Source organism: Amblyomma maculatum, chromosome 1, assembly GCF_055883805.1.
Source record: "Amblyomma maculatum isolate TAMU_Amacu chromosome 1, ASM5588380v1, whole genome shotgun sequence".
NCBI classification, from domain to species: Eukaryota; Metazoa; Arthropoda; class Arachnida; order Ixodida; family Ixodidae; genus Amblyomma; species Amblyomma maculatum.
Window position 1 is genome coordinate 42,174,516 of NC_139344.1, and position 25,230 is coordinate 42,199,745.

General features: G+C 47.4%; 1 protein-coding gene across 1 annotated transcript; it reads left to right on the plus strand.

Moving 5' to 3' along the window:
* The first annotated feature begins 5,051 nt into the window (after positions 1–5,051).
* LOC146202205 ((3R)-3-hydroxyacyl-CoA dehydrogenase-like) lies at positions 5,052–19,927 on the plus strand. The gene is made up of 3 exons (XM_084584250.1): positions 5,052–5,342; positions 16,844–17,040; positions 19,494–19,927. Exons 1-3 carry the CDS (start codon positions 5,192–5,194, stop codon positions 19,893–19,895), a joined length of 750 nt encoding a protein of 249 aa, XP_084440376.1. The 5' UTR covers positions 5,052–5,191; the 3' UTR covers positions 19,896–19,927.
* The last annotated feature ends 5,303 nt before the right edge of the window (positions 19,928–25,230 follow it).

The window sequence follows — 25,230 nt, forward strand, 5'->3', positions numbered from 1 at the left end:
GGGAAAAAATGAAATTGGCTGCAGTGAAGAGCAATCAGACGTTCCGCCAGTAACGAAAGATGAGGTCAAGAAAGCGTTGGACGGTATGGAAAGGGGGAAAGCAGCTGGGGAGAGAACCAGGTAACTACAGATTTGTTGAAGGACTGAGGAGATATCGTGCTAGAAAAACTGGCCACCCTGTATACACAATGCCTGATGACATCGAAAGTACAGGAATCGTGGAAGAACACTAACATTACCTTAATTCATAAGAAAGGGGACACTAAGGATTTGAAAAATTACATACCAATCAGCTTACTATCCGTTACGTACAAGGTATTTACTAAGGTATTTGCATATAGGATCAGGACAACCTTAGACTTTAATCAGCCAAAGGATCAAGCAGGACTTCGAAAAGGGTACTCTACCATTGATCACATTTACACTATCAACCAGGTAATAGAAAATTGCTCGGAATATAATCAGCCCCTATACATAGCATCCATTGACTACAAGAAAACATTTGACTCAGTCGAAATCTCGGCAATCATGCAGGCATTGCAAGATCAAGGTGTAGGTGAGCCATATGTGAAAGTACTGGAAGATATTTATAGTGGCTGCACAGCAACCATAGTTCTGCATAAAGAAAATGATAAAATTCTAATTAAGAAACGTGTTAGGCAAGGAAACACGATCTCCCCAATGCTGTTTACAGCTTGCTTATAGGGTATATTCAGACATGAAATGGGAGCAGTTAGGCATCAGGGTCGATGGAGAATATCTCGTTAATCTGCGATTTGGTGATGACATTGTCTTGTTAAGTAACTCAGAGTACCAATTGCAACTAATGATTAATGATCTGGACAGGAGAAGCAGAAAGGTAGGCCTAAAAATTAATATGCAGAAGACTAAGGTAATGTTGAACAGCCTGGGAAAGGTACAGTAATCTAAAATCGGTAGTGAAGCACTGGAAGTGGTAGGCAAATATGTATGCTTAGGGCAGGTTGTGACCGCAGATCCGAACCACAAAAGGGAGATAACAGGGAGAGTAAGATTGGGATGAAGTGCATTTGGAAGGTAGTCAAACATTATGACTAGCAGCTTACCGGTATCACTAGGGCGGAAAGTGTATAATAGTTGAATTCTACCGGTACTCGCCTATGGGGCTGAAACATGGAGGTTAACGAAAAGGATTCTGCCTAAGTTGAGGACAGCGCAGAGGGCTATGGAACCAAAAATGGTAGGTGTAACGTTAAGCGAGGAAGCGTGCAGAGCAGGGAGCACTAGAAAAGTGGGTGGGTGGATGAGGTTTAGAAATTCGCAGGGGTGAAGTGGATGCAGCTAGCACAGAATGGGGTTAATTGGAGGAAAATGGGAGAGGCCTTTGCCCTGCAGTGGGTATAGTCTGGCTGATGATGGTGAAATAGATTGAGATATTCAAAAGCACTGTTTTGCATGATTTTGCTTGGTGGTTTAGCATTGAGAAACTGGCACAGCAATGCTAGTGCTTGTTAAGGATACCCAGGTGGTCGAAATTGTTACATAGCCCTCTACTGCGGCACTAGCTGGCTCTTAATTTCTTCTTTCCCTCCCACCTTCCTTCTCTTATGGTGGGGTTTAGGTATCCACAGAGAAGTGTGACAGATACTGCGCCTTTCCTTGTTTACATTTGCTAACAAAAAATTGCAGTATGGAAATGCAGTGTGAAAGGCGCTATCGCGTCTATGAGCATCGCCCTAATTCAAACTGTGTACATCCTTGCTATACCATGATTTTGTTTTGCTCCACGCGCATTGTTTCACTAGGTTCAAGCAGCATTTAAACTGTGTCAAAAGATGTAGTGGAATGCTCCGGAATACGTTTGACCACATAGGGATCGTTAACCTGCAGTGGAATCGCATGAAAGATCCTCAGGTGGTCTAAATTTTTCTGAAGCATCTACCAAAGAATGACATACACATAGTTTCATTCAAAGTTTTACAAGGAAGAGGAGGTTCTCAGCAGAGGAAAGGTGTGATGGACCCATCTGTAGATTAACCTCACTGTGAGGAAGGTGAGAATCAAAGAAAGAAAAGATAGAAATGTGTTGACGAGAGGGCGCAGTGACTCGTGAATTCTCGGTGAACACTTCAGCAGCGGTGAGGGAAGGGTGAGAAATGAGTGAAAAAATTAGACCTTGGATTAGATTCTGTATGAAGTCTGCGGTTAGTCGGGTGGCTCTGTCGTACGAATTTGAAACGAGGCCACATTAATAATGAAAGCTGAGATTACTTTTGATTTCATATTGATAAACACGTGCTTGCTATGAAGAATAATGGGGGACAATTAAGCTCCGCCTTCGAGGGTATGACGTGGTAGCATTACTGGCTTCTGTTTGCCGGCTCCCATACGGATCCTCGTTTGTGTCCATCCACTTTGCTCCGTGCCTAATGAGTAATCTTTTATTTGTGCCTCTATTATATCCCACAATAATTGAATTAGGTTGCAGTTTTAAAATACCACATAATATGAAAGTCTGCATGGCCTAGGGAGAGCGTGATCCAAGTCGCAAATCTATAACTAACCAATCAATTGGTCCCTCTCCTATTCGTCGATTGTAACCAGTGGAGGTGTCGACCAATAGAAGCGGGACTAATTGACAGGTTTGTGGAACTTTTTTGTGGTGTGGCCATGATGTTATCATTGTGTGATTCAGCCTTGCTAACTACCACCTGCCAGAGACATATATGGCCGTGATATTTGTTCCACAATTGCGATACCAGATTTTCAGGAGAATGGGGGCCTTTAGCACTGTCATGCTAAAATGTGTATAGGATGTAAATCACGAAGCCGGAACAGTGCTGCAGTAAGGACGGATTCAAGTGAGGGGCGGCACTCCTCCCCCTTCAGGGAGGAATTTTTGCTAGGAATATACTATATGCTGAACCCCCCCTTTTTTTTCTCCGATGAAAGTTTCGGAAATAGATAGTCAAAGCTGGTCCCTCCTCAACCCTCCAATAGTGACTAATAATCCGTCCCTGTGTGCAGCACTCATTTAAACTGCATCACTGCCATAACAAGCATTGCCTGTGCATTAGTTTCAAATGTGCACAACATGTCAATTTTTATCAAAATCAACTGCGTCCCTAACTGCGGCATGTAAAATGCTTCTGTCAGCCTTGTAGGTTGCTTGTTCGTGTAGCAACTCAACGCATTTTGCTCTAATGAATGGCCTGTTTTCTATAATACCATGCTATGATGGCAGCTATGCTTGCTTGGTACAGTCAAAATTAAAAATCTCCATCCTCTGCTGCGACAAAGAGCCAAATCAAGCCGCATATACATAGCAGTGATTCTCATCCATGTCGTTTACTCTTGGTAAACGACTTCGAAGCTGGAAGTGGCGGAGAATTTATTTTAGGGCAGCTTATTTTATGGTAGATGCACCACAAGAACCACACTTTCTTTGACTTTATGTCGCAGCAGAAGACACAGATTTTAAATTATTAAGGCGAAAGCCTTTATTGACTCATCGTTGTCATCAGCAAAAGTGCCACGCTTTTGCGGTGGCTGTGAAGACTCAATGACGTCATGGAGGTCAGGACCAATCACAGAGAACCACCACAGTATGCGCGAATGCGTGCCTTATATGGCCATATGCCAATTAATGATCAATTTAATCATCAATGATTAATGAATTACTAGTTACAAATTACCAATTAATGACTGATTAATTAATTACTGCTGACTTATTACTGATTAATTACTATTTTATCGATTATTACAAATTAGTGCCAGTTGCGTAATTAATTACTGATTAGTGCCGCGCATCCGATGAAATCAACCACACAACATTAAACGTAGAACAACTGCGAATATACAAAGAGCGCGATATCGTCGCTGCCAAGCAGAATTCACTTAATAAATGGACTCACAGAATGTGAAAGAGTAGCTGCCCACTTTTATTAGAAAACACCATCAAGTGCCACTTCATGCTCTAAATTACAGCACGGATTAGCGATCGGTGCAGCCAGTGCAAGCATTTTATACATTACATTTAGCGAACTGTAACTCTTGACATTAACAATAATAATAATAAAAAAAAATCTGAAGAGTGTACACGCTGTATCTAACCGTTTCAGTTTTTGTCCGCGGACATTCTTTAAGCGGTTACGTAGTTACGATAGCTGGCGCACTTGCATGCTCCCGTTACATGCCGTTTCTCATCGTTCCCGTTTGGTTGAGCGAGCCGGTAGGAACCGATAGGTGCCGACGAAGTCAATCTGTGTGTTAAAAGCAGTATTTGCGCCGTGTGAGACAGCTCTATATCATCCAGAGTTTATTAAAAGCTGTTCTATTCTTTTGTGTGTGTGTGTGTGTGTGTGTGTGTGTGTGTGTGTGTGTGTGTGTGTGTGTGTGTGTGTGTGTGTGTGTGTGTGTGTGTGTGTGTGTGTGCGTGCGTGTCTGTGTGTGTCATGTAGCCATTCGCAGCGCACCGGTTCTTCTAAGCAGTTCATAATTCCCGCCCCTGTCTGTTACAAAATGGCGAGGCGGCCTCGGTGCTTGTAGTGGCTTATTGTTAAATAATTAAAAGAAGGAAAAGAGTGCTGCCGTCCACGGCAACTGCTATCTAAAAAAACTGAAGCACCTGAGCGGCAGCCGGCGGGAAAGAAAAGGGCATAGGGAGGGCATGAACTCCATGTCCGCAAAGCACTCGGAAGATAACGCGATGCTGGCGCTGTATACTCCAGCTCCAGCCACGATTGCTTCGGCGAGGAACAGGGCGGTGGCCCCCTCCCCTAGTTTTTATGGGATGTGGGAAGGTCTCATACTGCTCATACCACCGGTCTGTTGGAAGTAAAAATCAGACATCGGACCTCTCGCACCTCTCGCACCACTCGCGTTTTGTTTGTTGGCGCATGAGTGATCGGACCACTAACTGGCTTACGCTTATGCCGGTGCACGTGATGAACAGAATGGTACAGTTAACTGATCTAAAGCAATAATTAGGATATAAGGAGAAAAATACGAGCATAATAGCAACTGCTACCACCCCGTTTCAAAGGGGACGCTCCTATATTCTGTCCATCTATTCATTCATAAACCATGTGATGACCGCGAACCTGACCAGTGAAACTGTGGCACCATTCAAGCAATTTGCGTGGTGAAGTACGCTTCAGGCGGCCGTGAAGCAGCTAACTGAAGCGCAAGACATACATCGGCTTTGAGTAACATGTCTCTTAACGGCCGCTTAGCAGCAGTGACTGGAGGAGCAAGCGGCATTGGTAAGGCGGTTTGTTTCGCGCTAGCCAAGGAAGGTGCCGCCGTAGTTGTGGGCGATATCAATTTTGATGGAGCGGTAGAAACCGCTGCTGCGCTGCCAGGTGAGTGATGGATTTTTTTTTTAACTGGAATAATTAACTGGCTTGCGATATCTGCTGGAATTTTGTTAGTAAACAGACCGCGACCACTGCCGCTCATTCCGAAAGGACGAGGGATTTCCGTGGCGCGAATATTTAAAGCTTGTTTACAGGTTAATTTGGTGCATCTCTTGAAGATTGAATATGTAGCTTCCGTCAAGCACCTTCCGTATAGGAGGAGTAATTTAAAGTCTTAATATTCCACTCAGATAGACCAGTCTTTTTTTGTGTGTGTACAAATTTGCTTAGTTATTTTACGTCCAGGAACTCGTGAGCTTGGCAGGTTCACCGAACGCCACATGTGCGGACGTCTCACTCCACTTCGATAAAGGTGTGGAGAGCTAGGTGAGTGACGCGTGTGCCGCGTGTGGAAGACCGCATCGCCTCAGCAGTTTCTCGTAACTGTCTGCAGGAGTGTGTATTCAAACAAAGCGGGAAGAAAAAAAATGAAAACAGAAGAACAATTTCGCACCAAAAAAAAAAAAAAGAGTAAAAGCATGTAATGTTCTTAACATCTTTTATTTCATGCACATTTAAGTACCGAAAGCGGCACTAAATTCACCAAAAGTAAGAATGACAGCTCTCTCTAAAAGGGAGCGTCACCTTCGCACCGGTGTTAAATGTGCATCCCGCTTCTGGCATATCTGCTGCTTGGTGAACTATGACCACGCGCGACAGTGGTTCGCGTACTCGACAAAATGCAACGAGATGCAGTATCATCCCGAAGCCCTCAAGCAACAGCGCAAGCGTGGCTGAGTTTTTTACTAGGACAACTACGGCAAACTTTTGTCATCACTATTAGCGGAGCACGCGAAACACGAGCCTGATCAGTAATTAGCCACCGAGGCGTCGAGTGGTGTAATTACATGCACAACAGATACCCCTGTGGTATGCCCTTTCCCTTCATTGCATTTGGCGCGCAGTTTGCTCGTGCAGCATCAATTTTTCGTGCTTCGTATAAAAATTGTGACGCAACCGTTCTTAGAACAGCTTTTGGTGTAAAGGTGTGGTGCATGGTGGTGATGGGGGTAGGGGAGAGGGGGGAGGGGATCAATGCTGTCTACGGAGATCACTGCGTTGAGCAAATCGCGGTGCTGCGTTCCGGACGAAACGTACGTACCGTGTACTCCGACCAACGTTACTCCGACGGCTGTTAACATGGCCATGTAGTGCTGTGCAGGGTTCCGGACGCATGCCACCAACGCATATGGCAGCGCCACCGGAGAGGGAGCGCAGTCTCTCAATAATATCTGTGTGCAGGGACCTCGTGGACACTCCGGCGAGTTTTTTTGGCAGCTGATGGGGCCCATTGTTTGAAGCTAGCAAGTTGCCGCGTCTGTGGTGATGAATGAATAAACCTCAAAGGGTTGATGAAAACGTGGGTGGAGGGGCACCTTTAGGTAGTTGGAGGTAATGTTGTGAGGAAGGGGTGCGCTCTCCATAGAGCATGGTTAGCGGCGTGGTCCCCTTGCATGTGACTGCCGCTTGGGCAAATAGAGCACTGCGGTGGTGAGGAGGGGGCGGTCGCTTTACGGCTTGAATCGGTTAGGCTTCATTCTCACAGCCGGTGCTCCTCTCCGTCGCGGCGGCACCGGCGGGGGACACCGCACGACGGATGGAGCGGCGCGATGTTCAAACATAAAGGGCCGCCGGACGCCGTCAAACCTGTTCGGGCGGGGCTTCGCCGCACCCACGTGACTCTAGGTCACAGCGCTTTTTTTTTCTCCTGCAAGAAAAAAAAAATACGGAGGGCGGCTGCCCTCTCTGCAGCGGTGGAAGTCGTGTACTCCTCGTCTGTACGGGGGAAAAAAAAAGAAGCGTGCTGTCTCACGTGCTCTAGCAGCAGTTTGGAGCTAGAAAGCGTTTTCATCTCAGCTTTAGTAACGGTACAAACACCACGCGTACTGCGCCAAAACAAATGAGTATAATTATAGCAAGCATGTATTAAACCGCAGAAAGTTATGCTCACTCCAATAAAATTATTCTTCGCAATCAGCACAATCACAGAAAACGTAATGAACTATTCTATCAATAGAAGAATTGTTCGCGACAACATGGCAAAGCATTAAAAAATCAAGTTAGAATGGCGCCGACTGAAATAATATTTCACGCAAATCTGTCGGAAGTCGAGGTTAGCTGTGACGTCCTGCATATTGCAAAATTAAATAAAATCGGCATTTTTTGTTAGCCTCTTGTGCTTTGGTGCTTCAGTACCTGTACGAAACTCCAAGCAACTCAAGACTGCTATCGTTCACCAGCAAGACTGTTCACCAGCAATGAAACGTTCCTGTCGATACCACCATTCGTGATATTAAGGTAGCGCTAATATTTCGCTATCACCTGCAAGTGCAAGCAATGAGGCTTCAACAGCGGTGGCTTCCTCTTGAAACGCAATTTCGTCACAACTTTTTTTTTAAGGGTTCTCTGTCTTGCGGGGAGACTGCGACCTTTTCTTACATTTCTTTTCCCCATTGATATGCTTTTTCTTTACTTGCTTTCTTAGACCTCCTCCCCTTGACGAAGTTTTCTTGCCGCGCCATTTACCCGCTGTTTGCATTTTTTTCTCTCTCTCTTTTCTTTGTTCAGTTTTCTCCTCTGCTCCTTTCCTCACCTCGCCCATTACCTCTTCCTTTCCCTTCTTCACCTGTGCGGCAGTCTTTTTGACTTCTTCTTTACTGCCTCGAACCTTGTTTGCCACTCCGTACTTGTTTTTGGTTCTGGTTGTGTCTATATAATGGCTCTTAGCTCAACTTGTGAGCCACATGCTTTACATGATTTCAATTTGTCAAGAACCTGTTCTGCGTTTGGATCAACTTAGGTTGGCAAGAAAAACTACCAGATTAACTATTTGCAACGAGGTGCCATTTGCGTAGCTCCAAAATGAAAGGGAGTGAAATTCCAAGTCTACTACTTGAAAATAGTGTTACCTCAGCATCTCAGATTAAAAAAAAATTACCCGTCTCTTATATTCGGCTTTTAGTGTCGCGACTTCTCGCAGCAGTTCAGAGTTGGAATGCCTTCTTATGTCAGCCTCAGTACAAACACCGCACGTACTACGGAACAACAAATGGGTACGGATATATATCAAGCCAGTATCCAAGCTCAGCATAAATGCGCACATCTATAATATTATTCATGGCAGTCAGGGGAATCGAAGAAATCTATAGGAAAATATATAACTCTGTCATCAATAAAGGAATGGGTCGCCAGAACTTGCAAAATTTCTTTTGATACACCCATTCAAACATACAACTGAAATATCGTTAAGTTTTGTAGGAGGTCACGTTTAGCTGCGACACCCGGTGCATTGAAAAATGAAAAAAAAAAGAAACGGCATCTGTTGTCTCTTGTCAGCGCGCGCTTCGCGGGGCACCAAACAGGAGGGCAACCCCCGCTTTTCTCTCTGTCTCTCTGTGTGTGTTCGCGCACCGCCGTCTGCATGCGAGCCCGCGAGGTCGCGTCACGCAAGCCATGACGTAGAGCCACGTGAGAGAAGCGAGCGCGCTCACTGGTCCGTCTTTCGTGGGGCGGAGTCCGCCCCTCGCCGGACCGGCGGCGCCTTGGAGCAAAACTACCTTCTAGCCTTTATAGCAAAACCCCACGGCGCCGGCCACCCGATTTCGGGGAATACTGGCGCCATTTACTCCCCTTCTCGGGCGAGCGCCGGCGCGACAGAGGCGACGGAGGAGAGAAAAACCGGCTGTGAGAACACAGCCGGTGCTCCTCTCCGTCGCGGCGGCACCGGCGGGGGACACCGCACGACGGATGGAACGGCGCGATGTTCAAACATAAAGGGCCGCCGGACGCCGTCAAACCTGTTCGGGCGGGGCTTGTCCGCTCCACGCGACTCTACGTCAGAGTGCTTTTTTTTTCTCCTGCAAGAAAAAAAAAATACGGAGGGCGGCTGCCCTCTCTGCAGCGGTGGAAGTTGTGTACTCCGCGTCTGTACGGGGGGAAAAAAGCCTGCTGTCTCACGTGCTCTAGCAGCAGTTTGGAGCTAGAAAGCGTTTTCATCTCAGCTTTGGTAACGGTACAAACACCACGCGTACTGCGCCAAAACAAATGAGTATAATTATAGCAAGCATGTATTAAACCGCAGAAAGTTATGCTCACTCCAATGAAATTATTCTTCGCAATCAGCACAATCACAGAAAACGTAATCAACTATTCTATCAATAGAAGAATTGTTCGCGACAACATGGCAAAGCATTAAAAAATCAAGTTAGAATGGCGCCGACTGAAATAATATTTCACGCAAATCTGTCGGAAGTCGAGGTTAGCTGTGACGTCCTGCATATTGCAAAATTATTTAAAATCTGTATTTTTTGTTAGCCTCTTGTGCTTTGGTGCTTCAGTAGCTGTACGAAACTCCAAGCAACTCAAGACTGCTATCAATATAGGCATTGTTCACCAGCAATGAAACGTTCCTGTGATACCACCATTCGTGATATTAAGGTAACGCTTAATATTTCGCTATCACCTGCAAGTGCAAGCAATGAGGCTTCAAAAGCGGTGGCTTCCTCTTGAAACGCAATTTCGTCACGACTTGTTTTTTTTTTAAGGGTTCTCTGTCTTGCGGGGAGATTGCGACATTTTCTTACATTTCTTTTCCCCATTCATATGCTTTTTCCTTACTTGCTTTCTTAGACCTCCTCCCCTTGACGAAGTTTTCTTGCCGCGCCATTTACCCGCTGTTTGCATTTTTTTTCTCTCTCTCTTTTCTTTGTTCAGTTTTCTCCTCTGCTCCTTTCCTCACCTCGCCCATTACCTCTTTCTTTCCCTTCTTCACCTGTGCGGCAGTCGTTCTGACTTCTTCGCCTGCCTAGCCAGCAGGTTTTCCGTCCATCCAAATCTTTACTGCCTCGAACCTTGTTTGCCACTCCGTACTTGTTTTTGGTTCTGGTTGTGTCTATATAATGGCTCTTAGCTCAACTTGTGAGCCACATGCTTTACATAATTTCAATTTGTCAAGAACCTGTTCTGCGTTTGGATCGACTTAGGTTGGCGAGAAAAACTACCAGATTAACTATTTGCAACGAGGTACCGTTTGCGTAGCTCCAAATTGAAAGGGAGTGAAATTCCAAATCTACTACTTGAAAATAGTGTTACCTCAGCATCTCAGATAAAAAAAAAATTACCCGTCTCTTATATTCCGCGTTTAGTGTCGCGACTTCTCGCAGCAGTTCAGAGTTGGAACGCCGCCTTATGTCAGCCTCTGTAAAAACACCGCACGTACTACGGAGCAACAAATGGGTACGGATACATATCAAGCCAGTGTCCAAACTCAGCATAAATGTGCACATCTATAATATTATTCATGGCAGTCAGCGAAATCGAAGAAATCTATAGGAACATGGATAATAACTTTGTCATCAATAAAGGAATGGGTCGCCAGAACTTGCAAAATTTCTTTTGATACACCCATTCAAACATACAACTGAAATATCGTTAAGTTTTGTAGGAGGTCATGTTTAGCTGCGACACCCCGTGCATTGAAAAATGAAAAAAAAAACGGCATTTGTTGTCCTTGTCAGCGCGCGCTTCGCGGGGCACCAAACAGGAGGGCAACCCCCGCTTTTCTCTCTCTCTCTGTGTGTGTGTTCGCGCACCGCCGTCTGCATGCGAGCCCGCGATGGCCGCGCGGCCGCTCCGCCAGCGCTCGCTCGGTCGCGATACGCAAGCCGTGACGTAGAGTCACGTGAGAGAAGCGAGCGCGCTCACTGGTCCGTCTTTCGTGGGGCGGAGTCCGCCGCTCGCCGGACCGGCGGCGCCTTGGAGCAAAACCCCACGGCGCCGGCCACCCGATTTCGGGGAGTACTGGCACCATTAACTCCCCTTCTCGGGCGAGCGCCGGCGCGACGGAGGCGACGGAGGAGAGAAAAACCGGCTGTGAGAATGAGGCCTTAGGCCTCATTCTCACAGCCGGTGCTCCTCTCCGTCGCGGCGGCACCGGCGGGGGACACCGCACGACGGATGGAACGGCGCGATGTTCAAACATAAAGGGCCGCCGGACGCCGTCAAACCTGTTCGGGCGGGGCTTCGCCGCTCCCACGCGACTCTACGTCAGAGCGCTTTTTTTTTCTCCTGGAAAAAAAAAGAAAATACGGAGGGCGGCTGCCCTCTCTGCAGCGGTGGAAGTCGTGTGCTCCGCGTCTGTACGGGGGACAAAAAAAGAAGCGTGCTGTCTCACGTGCGCAGCAGTTTGGAGCTAGAAAGCGTTTTCTTAGCTTTGGTAACGGTACAAACACCACGCGTACTGCGCCAAAACAAATTAGTATAATTATAGCAAGCATGTATTAAACAGCAAAAAGTTATGCTTACTCCAATAAAATTATTCTTCGCAATCAGCACAATCACAGAAAACGTAATGAACTATATTCTATCAATAAAAGAATTGTTCGCGACAACATGGCAAGATGGTTTTGATACAAGCATTAAAAAATCAAGTTAGAATGGCGCCGACTGAAATAATATTTCACGCAAATCTGTCGGAAGTCGAGGTTAGCTGTGACGTCCTGCATATTGCAAAATTAAATAAAATCGGCATTTTTTGTTAGCCTCTTGCGCTTTTGGTGCTTCAGTAGCTGTACGAAACTCCACGCAACTCAAGACTGCTATCAATATAAGCATTGTTCACCAGCAATGAAACGTTCCTCTCGATACCACCATTCGTGATATTAAGGTAGCGCTTAATATTTCGCTATCATCTGCAAGTGCAAGCAATGCGGCTTCAAAAGCGGTGGATTCCTCTTGAAACGCAGTTTCGTCACAGCTTTTTTTTTTCTTTAAAGGGTTCTCGGTCTTGCGGAGAGATTGCGACCTTTTCTTACATTTGTTTTCCCCATTGATATGCTTTTTCTTTACTTGCTTTCTTCGACCTCCACCCCTTGACGAAGTTTTGCCGCGCCATTTACCCGCTGTTCGCATTTTTTTTCTCTCTCTCTCTCGTTTCTTTGTTCAGTTTTCTCCTCTGCTCCTTTCCTCACCTCGCCCATTACCTCTTCCTTTCCCTTCTTCACCTGCGCGGCAGTCGTTTTGACTTCTTCGCCTGCCTAGACAGCAGGTTTCCCGTCCATCCAAATCTTTACTGCCTCGAACCTTGTTTGCCACTCCGTACTTGTTTTTGGTTCTAGTTGTGTCTATATATAATGGCTCTTAGCTCAACTTGTGAACCACATGCTATACATGATTTCAATTTGTCAAGAACCTGTCCTGCGCTTGCATCGGCTTAGGTTGGCGAGAAAAACTACCAGATTAACTATTTGCAACGAGGTACCGTTTGCGTAGCTCCAAAATGAAAGGGAGTGAAATTCCAAATCTACTACTTGAAAATAGTGTTACCTCAGCATCTCAGATAAGAAAAAAAAAAATTCCCCGTCTCTTATATTCCGCTTTTAGTGTCGCGACTTCTCGCAGCAGTTCAGAATTGGAACGCCTTCTTATGTCAACCTCAGTACAAACACCGAACGTACTACGGAACAACAAATGGGGACGAATATATATCAAGCCAGTATCCAAGCTCAGCATAAATGCGCACATCTGTAATATTATTCATGGCAGTCAGCGAAATCGAAGAAATCTATAGGAACATATATGATAACTCTGTCATCAATAAAGGAATGGGTCGCCAGAACTTGCAAGATTTCTTTTGATACACCCATTCAAACATACAACAGAAACATCGTAAAGTTTTGCAGGAGGTCACGTTTAGCTGCGACACCCGGTGCATTGAAAAATGAAAAAAAAAAAAAAAAAGAATCGGCATCTGTTGTCTCTTGTCAGCGCGCGCTTCGCGGGACACCAAACAGGAGGGCAACCCCCGCTTTTCTCTCTCTCTCTCTCTCTCTCTCTGTGTTCGCGCACCGCCGTCTGCATGCGAGCCCGCGATGGCCGCGCGGCCGCTCCGCCAGCGCTCGGTCGGTCGCGACACGCAAGCCGTGACGTAGAGTCACGTGAGAGAAGCGAGCGCGCTCACTGGTCTGTCTTTCGTGGGGCGGAGTCCGCCGCTCGCCGGACCGGCGGCGCCTTGGAGCTAAACCCCACGGCGCCGGCCACCCGATTTCGGGGAGTACTGGCACCATTCACTCCTCTTCTCGGGCGAGCGCCGGCGCAACGGAGACGACGGAGGAGAGAAAAACCGGCTGTGAGAATGAGGCCTTACACGGGAGTCGGTCCAAGGCCAGCGATCAAATATGTCAGGAATGAAAGAAGGGCGCAGAGGGGTGGCGATTAAGATAAAGAAGGAAGAGGTATGGGGAGGCAAAGGAAGGGACGCTGTCATCGATAGAGAGAAAAAAAAAGAGAGACGGAGGGCTTTTATGATAGCTTACGCGTTGTGCATGCGAAAAAAGGGCCCATTCTGCATCGTACTGCATCACCCCATTAAATATTTTCTGTTAGTGTCATTTCAACGCTCTGCTTTGGTCGATCTAAAGTACCATGTCGCAAGCTTCTCAACAACAACAACAAAAAAAAAAGAATATTAGTTTTTTAAAATATCTGCAGCTCCGATGGAGCTGAAACTTTGAGGTTCAGCTTCTTGGCACAGCAGGAATAAAATGCAATTGCCGTCATGACCTCTTTAAACGCATTTTGCGGACAGATTTTACGGACGCATATTTTGCGAACGCATCATAGGCTAGTAAGGTTTTCGCCTTAATAAACATCTTGAGCAGTGATTTTCCTCCAGAGATCTGAATGTCCAGCTGCTGATGATGTAGGCATGAAGTTTTCTATGCGCACGCAGATATTATGAGCCGCCGCGTGCCGAATTGGAACCGCCGTGTGAGGCCTCATTCTCACAGCCGGTGCTCCTCTCCGTCGCGGCGGCCCCGGCGGGGGACACCGCACGACGGATGGAACGGCGCGATGTTCAAACATAAAGGGCCGCCGGACGCCGTCAAACCTGTTCGGGCGGGGCTTCGCCGCACCCACGTGACTCTAGGTCAGAGCGCTTTTTTTTTCTCCTGCAAGAAAAAAAAAATACGGAGGGCGGCTGCCCTCTCTGCAGCGGTGGAAGTCGTGTACTCCTCGTCTGTACGGGGGAAAAAAAGAAAGAAGCGTGCTGTCTCACGTGCTCTAGCAGCAGTTTGGAGCTAGAAAGCGTTTTCATCTCAGCTTTGGTAACGGTACAAACACCACGCGTACTGCGCCAAAACAAATGAGTATAATTATAGCAAGCATGTATTAAACCGCAAAAAGTTATGCTCACTCCATTAAAATTATTCTTCGCAATCAGCACAATCACAGAAAACGTAGTGAACTATTCTATCAATAAAAGAATTGTTCGCAACAACATGGCAAGATGGTTTTGATACAAGCATTAAAAAATCAAGTTAGAATGGCGCCGACTGAAATAATATTTCACGCAAATCTGTCGGAAGTCGAGGTTAGCTGTGCCGTCCTGCATATTGCAAAATTAAATAAAATCGGCATTTTTTGTTAGCCTCTTGTGCTTTGGGGCTGGAAGGCATTGCCATCTTAGCTTCAGCAGCTGTACGCAACTTCACAGTTTACTGCAAAGCACCGCGCGTACAGCACGGAAGCAAATGGGTACGAATATAAGCAGCGAGTACTAAAACGTAGTGTAAATGCACACTCTAGTTATATTACTCCTGATAAGCAGTTTCGTCACAACTTTCATAAAAGGGGTTCTCTGTCTGGCAGGTAGGCTGCGGCCTTTTCTTGATTTTTTTCCCCCCATTGGTATGGTTTTTCTTTATTTCTTTCCTTAGACCTCCTCCCATTCATGATGTCTTCTTGCCGCGCCATTCACCCACTGTTTGCTTTTTTTTTTCTCTCTTTTCTTTGTTCCGTTTTCTCCTCTGCTCCTTTCCTCACCTCACCCATTACCTCTTTCTTTTCCTTCACCTGTGCGGCAGTCATTTTGACTTCTTCGCCTGCCTAGCCAATAGATTTTCCACCCGTCCGAATCTTTACTGTCCCGAACCTTGTTTGCTACGCCGTACTTGTTTTTGTTTCTGGTTGTGTCTATATAATGAATCTTAGCTCAAATTATGAGCCACACGCTTTATATGATTTAAGTTTGCCAAGCACCTGTTCTGCGTTTGGATCGGCTTAGGTTTGCGAGAAAAACTACCCGCTTAACTGTTTGCAACAGGTATCGTTTGCGTAGCTCCGGAATGGAAGTGAGTGAAATTCCAAATCTACTACTTGAGAATAGTACTGTTACTTTAGCACCCCTGATAAAAAAAAAAAAAATCCCCGTCTCTTATATTCCACATTTAGTGTCGCGACTTCTCGCAGCAGTGCGGAGCTGGAACGCCTTCTTATCTCAGCCTCAGTACAAACACCGCGCGTACTACGAAACAACAAACGGGTACGAATATATATCAAGGCAGTATCCAAGCTCAGCATAAATGCGCACTCCTATAATATTTATAATATTATTCATGGCAGTCAGCGAAATTGAAGAGATCTATAGGAACATATATAATAACTCTGTCATCAATAAAGGAATGGGTCGCCAGAACTTGCAAGATTTCTTTTGATAAACCCATTCAAATATACAACTGAAACATCGTAAGGTTTTGCAGGAGGTCATGTTTAGCTGCGACACCCGGTGCATTGAGAAATAAAAAAAAAGGAACAGCATTTGTTGTCTCTTGTCAGCGCGCGCTTCGCGGGGCACCAGAGAGGAGGGCAACCCCCGCTTTTTTTTTTTTTTTTTTTTCTCTGTGCTCGCGCACGGCCGTCTGCATGCGAGCCCGCGATGGCCGCGCGGCCGCTCCGCCGGCGCTCGCTTGGTCGCGACACGCAAGCCGTGACGTAGAGTCACGTGAGAGAAGCGAGCGCGCTCACTGGTCCGTCTTTCGTGGGGCGGAGTCCGCCGCTCGCCGGACCGGCGGCGCCTTGGAGCAAAACCCCACGGCGCCGGCCACCCGATTTCGGGGAGTACTGGCACCATTAACTCCCCTTCTCGGGCGAGCGCAGGCGCGACGGAGGCGACGGAGGAGAGAAAAACCGGCTGTGAGAATGAGGCCTGAGCCGGTCTAATCGGTTCCGTTCTTCTCAGTATCCTTGTGGCTGCAGCTCAGAAGCTAAAGCGCTCGATGATAATGAGCTCAGCCAAAATTGAAAACTGTGGGCATTCTTCCGGAATACAAAAACCGAAAAAAAAACAGAGTGCGTGCACGGCGCAGCAGCTGATGTGCCGAGATATGGGTGATGCAGAGAACACTCGTCGTGCCTGTCAGGCTCGAAGTCAGCGTAGCCCAGCCGCCAACTCACTCCAATTGTTCTGCCACTTTTTATTTTCTCTCTCGATACTCTGCGTCGACCACGTAACTCCCGCACACGATAGCACATACCTTTAAATGTCTTAAGTCTCTGGAGGTTGTTTCGAGCCAGAGTTTCTAAACTTGTGTAATTAGAGAAATCTCTTATGTCGCCCCAGTTATGATTACTGGTAGCACGGTGGAAATCTATGCTTGGATTTCGTACAGGCGTGGGGCATCCTCACCAGGCTCTCAAGGTGGACGTTTCCAGCGGAGAGAGCGTCGCAGCCTTCTTCGAGGCCACATTGAAGACGTGTACGCTGCCGCTCAGTGTAGCGGTCAGTTGCGCGGGAATCCTCAAGCCGGCCGCGTTGGTGGACATGTCCGAGGAATTCTTCGACGAAGTTATGGGCGTCAACTTCAAGGTTTGCTGATGTCATGCAGGCGCTGAGCGCGCTATTGTGGAAACGGCGTCACATTGCAGTCTTCGATTTCATTGTATTATGCATCGGGTGTTTTTTTAGAAGGTGCTAAATTCTTAAGAAAAGGTAACTGGCTTTAGAATAATTTTAGTCCTTGGTCTATATTGGGGGCAATGGCGGACACCAGGTAAATGCAGAATATTTCAATTAATTCGCTAAATAGCTAAAGAGGTTAATTAAACTAATTTTATTTGGGGGTTATGTTGCATTTGCAGAACTGGATCTCGTCATTCTCAAAATTGTAGCGCGCGTTAAAAGGCCCACAAAGGTCATCCTGGTAGGCATCTTCACGCATCAACACAGCACCTGTGACGTAGATCGCTCCGTCCCACGGGTTTCGTCTCTGCTGGCATCACCTGCGGGCCAGACGTATGTTCGTTGTGCATTGCGCTTCGACCAAGGCGTCTCTGATAGCCGCCGCGTCGGCACCCAATGCAAGGGCCTTGCCCAGTGCACGGACCAATTTTGCTCGCACTCTGGCCTGAAAGCGCCGAAGTAGAGAGGATAAACGGGGCGCTCCGCTTAGTCATGTCTGAGGAGTTGTACAAAGCGTCGCTGGAGCGACGTGCTGCGCGCAAACGCCGGCGCCGTGCCGAGGAGACAGAAGAAGAAAGGCAAGAGCGGTTAGCTAAGCAACGCGCCTATATGCCATAGAATTGCGAGCCCGGCGACGTTCTACAAGTTCAGTGAGCGAGAGTAGTTTCATGGACTCTCTGAATGCCGAAGAATCGTCTATGAGTAGTGCAGAGCGATATAATTACCACAGAAGAAAGCGCCGTGTAGAAGAGCCATCGGACCGGAGAGAAGAATGGCTTGCTATGTCCAGAGTAAATCATTTAGTTGCACAAAAGGCGAAGCCATGCCAAACCACCAGCAGATCCAAGCGCAGCCAGGGAGGTATTGCTTTCGCAATCGCTCAGGCTTAACCAGAGCTAAGCCGCAGCTATTTTTTTTTACTTCTTTTTCTTATAGCTATACTACCTGGAGGACATGCTCCAGCTCTTCGAATACAACAAACCCCATAAATAAAAATTATAAATTTAACATATTTGGTTAATCAGCGAACTATAATTTATGAATTTTTCCTCTGGTGTCCGCAGAGCCCCCAAAATAGCCCCGTGCTGAAGTAATTTTAAAGCTATTTCTCCCTTATTTAATTTTGGACCTACAAAAAAACAAAGAACACCCGGTATACTTAAAATGCGCTCCCTGTGGTAATTGCTTTCCACTTGGGATGTAAGGTTCCTTGGACGCATTAAGATTATACGTTGTTCGCTGTGCGATCTGATGTTTTGATTTCTTTTTTTTTCTATTCCCGTTCGATTGGCATACACGTGCTTCTCGCCTTATTATAGAAGCTGTTCAAGTGATCTGAATGCTCTGCTTCTTGCCAATCTTCATATGGTTTTGGGTATGTCCGTGGACATGCGTAACAAACCCAATATTGTCATCATTGCTGCATTGAAACCTGGGCCGGCTTGCACGATAAAGTCCGAGCTAAGTCCAGACTTAAATGGTGTCTTTAGAAAGACCAAGCTTATTTAGGACGGCTTGTGTTCCGAACGTCGAACGCTTCAGGTTCATGTTCACCAGAGTGGCTTCCCAGAACGGCCTCAGCAACCACTTGGGGCATTTTTCCTCGTAACACAATCTTAAGCCGCAAAAAGCAATGGCACGGATTTTACACAACGCAAAATTGACGGAATGTGTACATCTTACAGCAGGGACAGTGCCAGCGCATCCCTGTATTTCCCTAATTTCTCTACTTAGACACCTGGCGTCCTTGTGTCTTAACCAAGACAGCACTAGAGTCGTAATCATACAAGCGACTTATTCAAGTCAGGACTGAAGCCCAGTCTTGACTCCAGTCTTAAGCGGCCTGGCCTATTCTTTAGACTCCAGTTAAGTCTGGACTTAGCTAAGACAGTCTTAAGATTGTTTTTTGCAAGCGGGCCCTGGTTTTAATTACTCTAGCTCGCTTAACTTCAGCACGAAGTTTTCTTCCATGCTGCAAACCATCGTCACTAGGAGTTCCATGCACTTCGCAGTGGTCTGCCGCTCAAAGCTTCGCTTCATCTGATGCTCACGCTGCGTGCTTAGAGCGAAAAATGAGCTGCAATGGAGTACATTTATGCAATTAAATCCAGTGATCGAGAGACGCCAGATTTCCGCCGCTGCTGCTTCTCGTGCTTCCGACTCAAGAAAAGACATGCCTTCGTCTTCCCCTGCTGCTCGCCTATTGTGTTCTGCGACTGATCCTTGCACCTACACCCAGAAACTCACGCACGTGTACATAGAAGCTGCTTCAGTTATGTGGTATATGAACAGTGCGCCCGTATTCCTTTACGTTTCATACTGGGTCTATCGTTTCCCGCTGACGTAAGAAATATCCGCAGGGCACCTTCCTGTTCTGCCGGGGCGCGGTGCGGGCCATGCAGGCGGCGCGGGTGTCCGAAGGCACGCTTGTGACTGTGGCGAGCAACTGGGCCCGCAGCGGTTCGCCCCGATACAGTGCGTACGCGTCGTCCAAGGCTGCCACGGTGACCTTCACCAAGTCGCTGGCGCTCGAGCTAGCGGCGCAGGGCATCCGCTGCAACTGCGTGCTGCCCAGCTACACGGACACGCCCATGACGGCAGGCAGCAGCGCTCAGGAGAAAGCGCGCGACGCAGCCAAGTCGGCGCTGAACCGCGCAGCGCGACCGGAGGAAGTGGCCGACGTCATCGCCTTCCTGTGCGGGCCACGGAGCTCCTACGTCAACGGAAGCGCCATCGACATCAACGGAGGCGCTGTTGTGTGAAATAAAGTCGCAGTCCAAGTGCTGCATGGTATCAGCCAAGTTGTCAGTCTTTTGTCTTACGCAGCCCGACTCGGGCCGGGCCTGATTCTACAGACCCGAGCACGGCCCGGGCCGATACTGAGAGCACTTAAGCCCGGCCCTGCCCAACATGATATAATTAAAGTTGAAGCGATGATGCAGAATGAAATAATTTAAGTATGATGAGTAGATCTAAGGCATTGAAACGCTGATTTCTCACGTTTAAGGTGCCAAATTTATAGGAAATATAGAGGCACAGCACATCTTCGAAAAGTCGTTTTAACTTCATATGCAAAAAAAAAAAAAAGTACATTGATGAAGGCTTAGGGCATCAATCCGGCAACGCTGAAGTTTGTTTCGGGGCTCTGACTTGTGGCTACATCTCGATTAAATCGATTGAATTTCCGAGTACATCTCGATTGGATTTTGATGTCAGCGCGTATTTGTGCTCACACTCTTCTAACAGATATATTGTGCATTCAGTGTCTACCAAACTGTGACATGCAGTTCTTCAGATGTTGACTCCGCAAGAAAAGCGCCTTTCGAGAATTTGTCCGCAGGATACTTCTCTTTCCCGTATGCATCTATACCATGTACCTTAAAATTAAACTAAGCCTATCGATGCCGCAGCTGCACGATTTTATCCCTTCGGCAGAAAAACTTGGGTTGGCTGCGCCAAACAGGTCGTTGAACGTGAGTGCGAACAGTCCAAGGAAGCTACGCTTAGAACGCTGTCTCAAGTATATCCGCGATACAACTGCTGAAGAGGCGTCTTTAGAGCTCTATACCCTTATCTTCGCGGTAGTAGTCAGGTTCAAGTGAGAGCACGGATGCTTGGGGAATACTCTTAGACACCCTGAGACCTTGATGTTTGCGCTGTATAAGCCTATGCAGTATTATAGTTCAGCATTGATATTTAAGGCTTTCTGATATAGCAGATGACTACGATCGCATTTGATTAGATGCGGAATGTCCGAGAAAACGAACACTTTCCGACTCTCATTAATCTGGTGTACAGATGAGCTACAGGAGCTTTCGAGGCTGCCGCTAATACCGGACTCCATACGGCGGTTTGTCATACAGCCGTCGCATACACTTACGTCCACAAAAATGGCCCCATCCTCCAAGCACACTATTGCCTCCGCTGTAAGCGGTTCGGACGTTCGTCGAGTCGAGGCTCTGCTATAGTGAAAACGGCGATAATTGTCAATTTTTATCTCCGAACGAACATGAACACACGTCTATGCATGGTCGGCCAATCCTTCGCTTGGCGAAGCTTCCTGACCAAAGTAAAACCCGTATATGCCATCATTTTCGACAGGACCGCCATCACTTCGATTCCAAATCTCGCCTTCTACAAGGATTCCGTAGAGCTAAAAAGTGCCTTTTGTGGCCATTTTTGTTTTAAAAGAAAATTTGGTCAAACGTAAGCGGGAGTGAAACCACGACTCTGTAACGCCGATTCTTTTTAGATGTGGCTTTCAAAACCGACAGGCAGTCTTAAGTGAGAGTTCGTTGAGTTGCTGGCAAGTTGTGGTGTTGAAGTCTGTCACATATACCCTCATCAGAGAGTGCTGAGAACTTATGCTGCTTCTTTTATACTCGTTCTTTTATAGCTTTTGGACGCGCGCTTAATCAGGTGGTTTCTTGATTTTCTGAGGGCAGACCTGTAGCGCTCCTGATGGCGGCGATTTCTCTGGGCTTCCTGGAACACGGAATCGCTTGTTTGGTCTGCGCTCTTCCCTCCTTGCACGAACCTTTTTCTTTGTGTGTGTGTGTGTGTGTGTGTGTGTGTGTGTGTGTGTGTGTGTGTGTGTGCGTGCGTGCGTGCGTGCGTGCGTGTGTGTGTGTGTGTGAATTTGTGAATTTGAAGGGTATTCCGCAAGCGCGCACACCGACTACATGTCTCTTAGTTGCTTTCGACACCTGTAAAGCATTTCCCGTGAAGCCAGTTGCTATTAGCATCAAAGAAATCGTTATGTGAACGCATGCACTTTCAAATTTAAATTGTCGTCTAGCATTTCATGTCCGAACCTGCTGGCTGGTCAAGCGCTGTTGCCTTAGATCTCATTTGATGGAAGATAAGTGTCCTATCCTCTTCCAGATCAACTCTGCCTCACGAGCAATATATGGACGTCACTGTGCAATACACCGATTTTTAAAAGCCGCGAAAAATCGTCGCATGCACTGTCCCCATCAATGCACACACCATCCCCCTCAGCGTCGTGAACATTGTCATGATTCAAGTCTGTGTCCCTGTGCTCATCATGGCTGCCGCTGCCCGAAGGGCCAGGACATAGCGAGCTATGATTTTCAGTGTCCTTGTCACAAATGATAGCAGGCGTTGAGGTCGTTTCTATGTGTTCCGCATACCTTGTCGTCCGACAGCCTTTACCTTTTGATAGCAACTTTTCCTCAAAGGCACCCCCTGAGTCTCTGCTTTCGGGTCTCTTCCTCCTTTTCACAGATTTTGATAGGTAGCAGGGACAGTTCGAAAAGATAATTGAAACTTCATCCGGTGAGAGAAACTCGTGGCGAGTTGTGCTGGCCAGCACAACGCCAGCGTATTCTGCAGACTACGTCTTGCTAACGCAACCATTGGGGAAGTGCTTTTCCCAGATGGTCAGTCACTAGTCGCTATAGGGAATCTTTCGCCACCTTCCATGTGAACTCCATCTTTTACAGCCCTGAAGAGCGGCATCTGCTTCTTGTAGAATGCGTAGCTTCTTATGCAGCCTGTTACAAAGCACCGCCTGCCGATATTGGCGCAGTTATGGACTCCTCGCAGTAGCAAAAATGCACGAAATGAAGACATTGGGCCAAGACAAACGCGTTTTTCAGTAGCAGTCGAATGGAATGCGCGAGACGGTATCGTACACCGTCGTACACTTGTCAACTGAACTGCCCATCCACCCATCAGGTATTGTCACCGGCGGCATGATTCAATGAAGCCGCTCTTTATTTGGTCAGACTAGGCAGCTGGCGATGTGGCCATTAAAGATCCTCAAGTGGTCGAAACTACACCGTAGCCCTCCACTACGACTCCTTTTTCTCTCTTTCCACTTTCACTCCCTCCTTCGTCCTTTCTTCATGGCGTGGTTCAGGTATCCACAGAAACAAGTGTGACACACGGCGCCGTTTCCTTCCTGTCAACCAATTATAATCCGCTAGAAACAAACTCGGTGCGCTCTCCGAGGCGGCGAGAGCAGCCCGTGGTATGCTCGAGGTGACTATGTGCATGTTGGAGTTATTTGGTCAGTAAGCGGCACGAAAGCTTCTACCTGTTTAGCAATTAGGGTGTAAATTACGAAAAAAAAAATAGTTCGAGGTTTGGGTTTTTTGATACTGATTGCAGTCAAAAACTATCAGTGCGTGCACCGCTTGAAGCAGCATCGGAGGAGATTATGGCCCCTTGAACACGTGAAGCCCCTGGCACCGGTCCCTTGCTCTCTCGCTGCAGGGCAGCCGCGCAGTCAGAACACCTCTCCTCTACTCTGGTCTGTAATTCTTGCCATCTTGCCTAACGTAAGCAGTCTGTACAGAGTACAGTTTACTTGCCAGTAGCTGGCGGCCGGAGCGTTTAGCGTGAGAGATTTGGCATTTGTAGTCATATCATCATCATCATCATCATCATCATCATCATCATCATCATCATCATCATCACCACCACCACCACCACCACCACCACCACCACCACCACCACCACCACCATCATCATCATCATCATCACCACCACCACCACCACCATCATCATCATCATCATTTAACGGTGCGCACACTCCCAGACGCCCTTAGAGTGAGTGGGGGTAGCTGTTCCGGTCGCAAAGAAGATGCCCTCGACTTGCGTGGCAAGCTCAGCCGGAATTCAACTACCTTAGTGACAGAAGGGGGTGGCCGTTTAGTGCCCAGCTGTCGCCGGTTCAAGCCAGAGTAAGGGGCGGAGTCAGAAGTAACAAACAAAACACACTTTATGCACGATACAAAGGAATACACAAGAACACTTGAAATACACAGACGAGAGGTTCACAGAATACAAACGCTAAACATGCAACTAGAGAGATATTCAATAACACAGAGGCTTACAATACAGGTACACGAGAGAGTCACATAAACAAAGACCAAATTGTTCACCGGGCACTGTTGCAGTCCGACGCCTCGAGAGTCACGATGTGGCCGCCACGCAAGACGAGCGCCGCTCCCTCGCAGGCCCCGTGGGCTTGCCAGCAGCGGGTGTTCCCAGGGAGACTAGTCGAAGCACTTGCGAACACGCCGCACTGACTGACTGACTGACTGACTGACTACGTAAGCGGCCCGGCCTCCATAAATAGGGCGCGCCGCTTCTGTCTGTTAAGGCGCGCTAAGGCTAGCGCGCACACACACTTAGCTTCGCTGGTTAGAGCGCTCCCTTTTACTCCCGTCGAGCCGCGCGTCGTCATTGGCTAGGACCCGTACAAATTTCTGGAGACCTCTGGCATATTCCATACTGATGAGTCACCGTCATCGCCGGGTGATGAGAAAGAGGGCGACGGCGACGTGTACAAAGCTACGCGCTCTTTCGCGCGGGGAAGGAGGTTTTTCTCGAGCTTTCCATGCGACGCCGCGTGAGCCTCGCGCCGCGCCTGCTTAATAACAATCTGCTCCGATTTCGTGACACTGGTGTGCATGAGCACTCAAATGACGTACGTTTGCTGCCCAGTCCCACTTCACAATGGAGCTTAGTACGCATGTTTCATGGTGAAGACAAAAACATTACTATTCACACTGATTGCATCATACGTGTCTCTTCCCCCCCCCCCCCCCCTCACAATTGGACTGCGAAAGGCTGATGGCCATCATGTAGGTAACCCGGGCTCCTTGGATTATTATTGCCGGTTTTAATGCCCCCCACTTACTACGGGGAACTACCAAAATCAATGCCAAAGGAAGGAATCGGGCCTTATTTGCTTCCGATAATGACGTCTATATACTGAATGACGGCAGTACGACTTACCTACGCGGCTGTTCCTAGAGCAGTTGTCTGGACCTCCCATTAGTTTCTTTGTCTTTGCATCGGTCTGTTCAGTGGTTTTGTGGTTTTGTGATGTGGAGACTCATGGGAGTGACCACATTTCTACTTACCTAAAAATAAATGGACTTTGTGCGTCCGCCCCAGCTAGCTCATGCACATCGACTGGACAGTATTTCAAAAGCATATGTGTAGGATGCGTGAAAAGAAGCCTTCACTGGCAGCTTAGAGGACACTATAGCAGTTGTGCTGACTGTTGCTGGTAATCACATCTCGTCATCTAAAATACGCAATGACTTCGACATCATATTA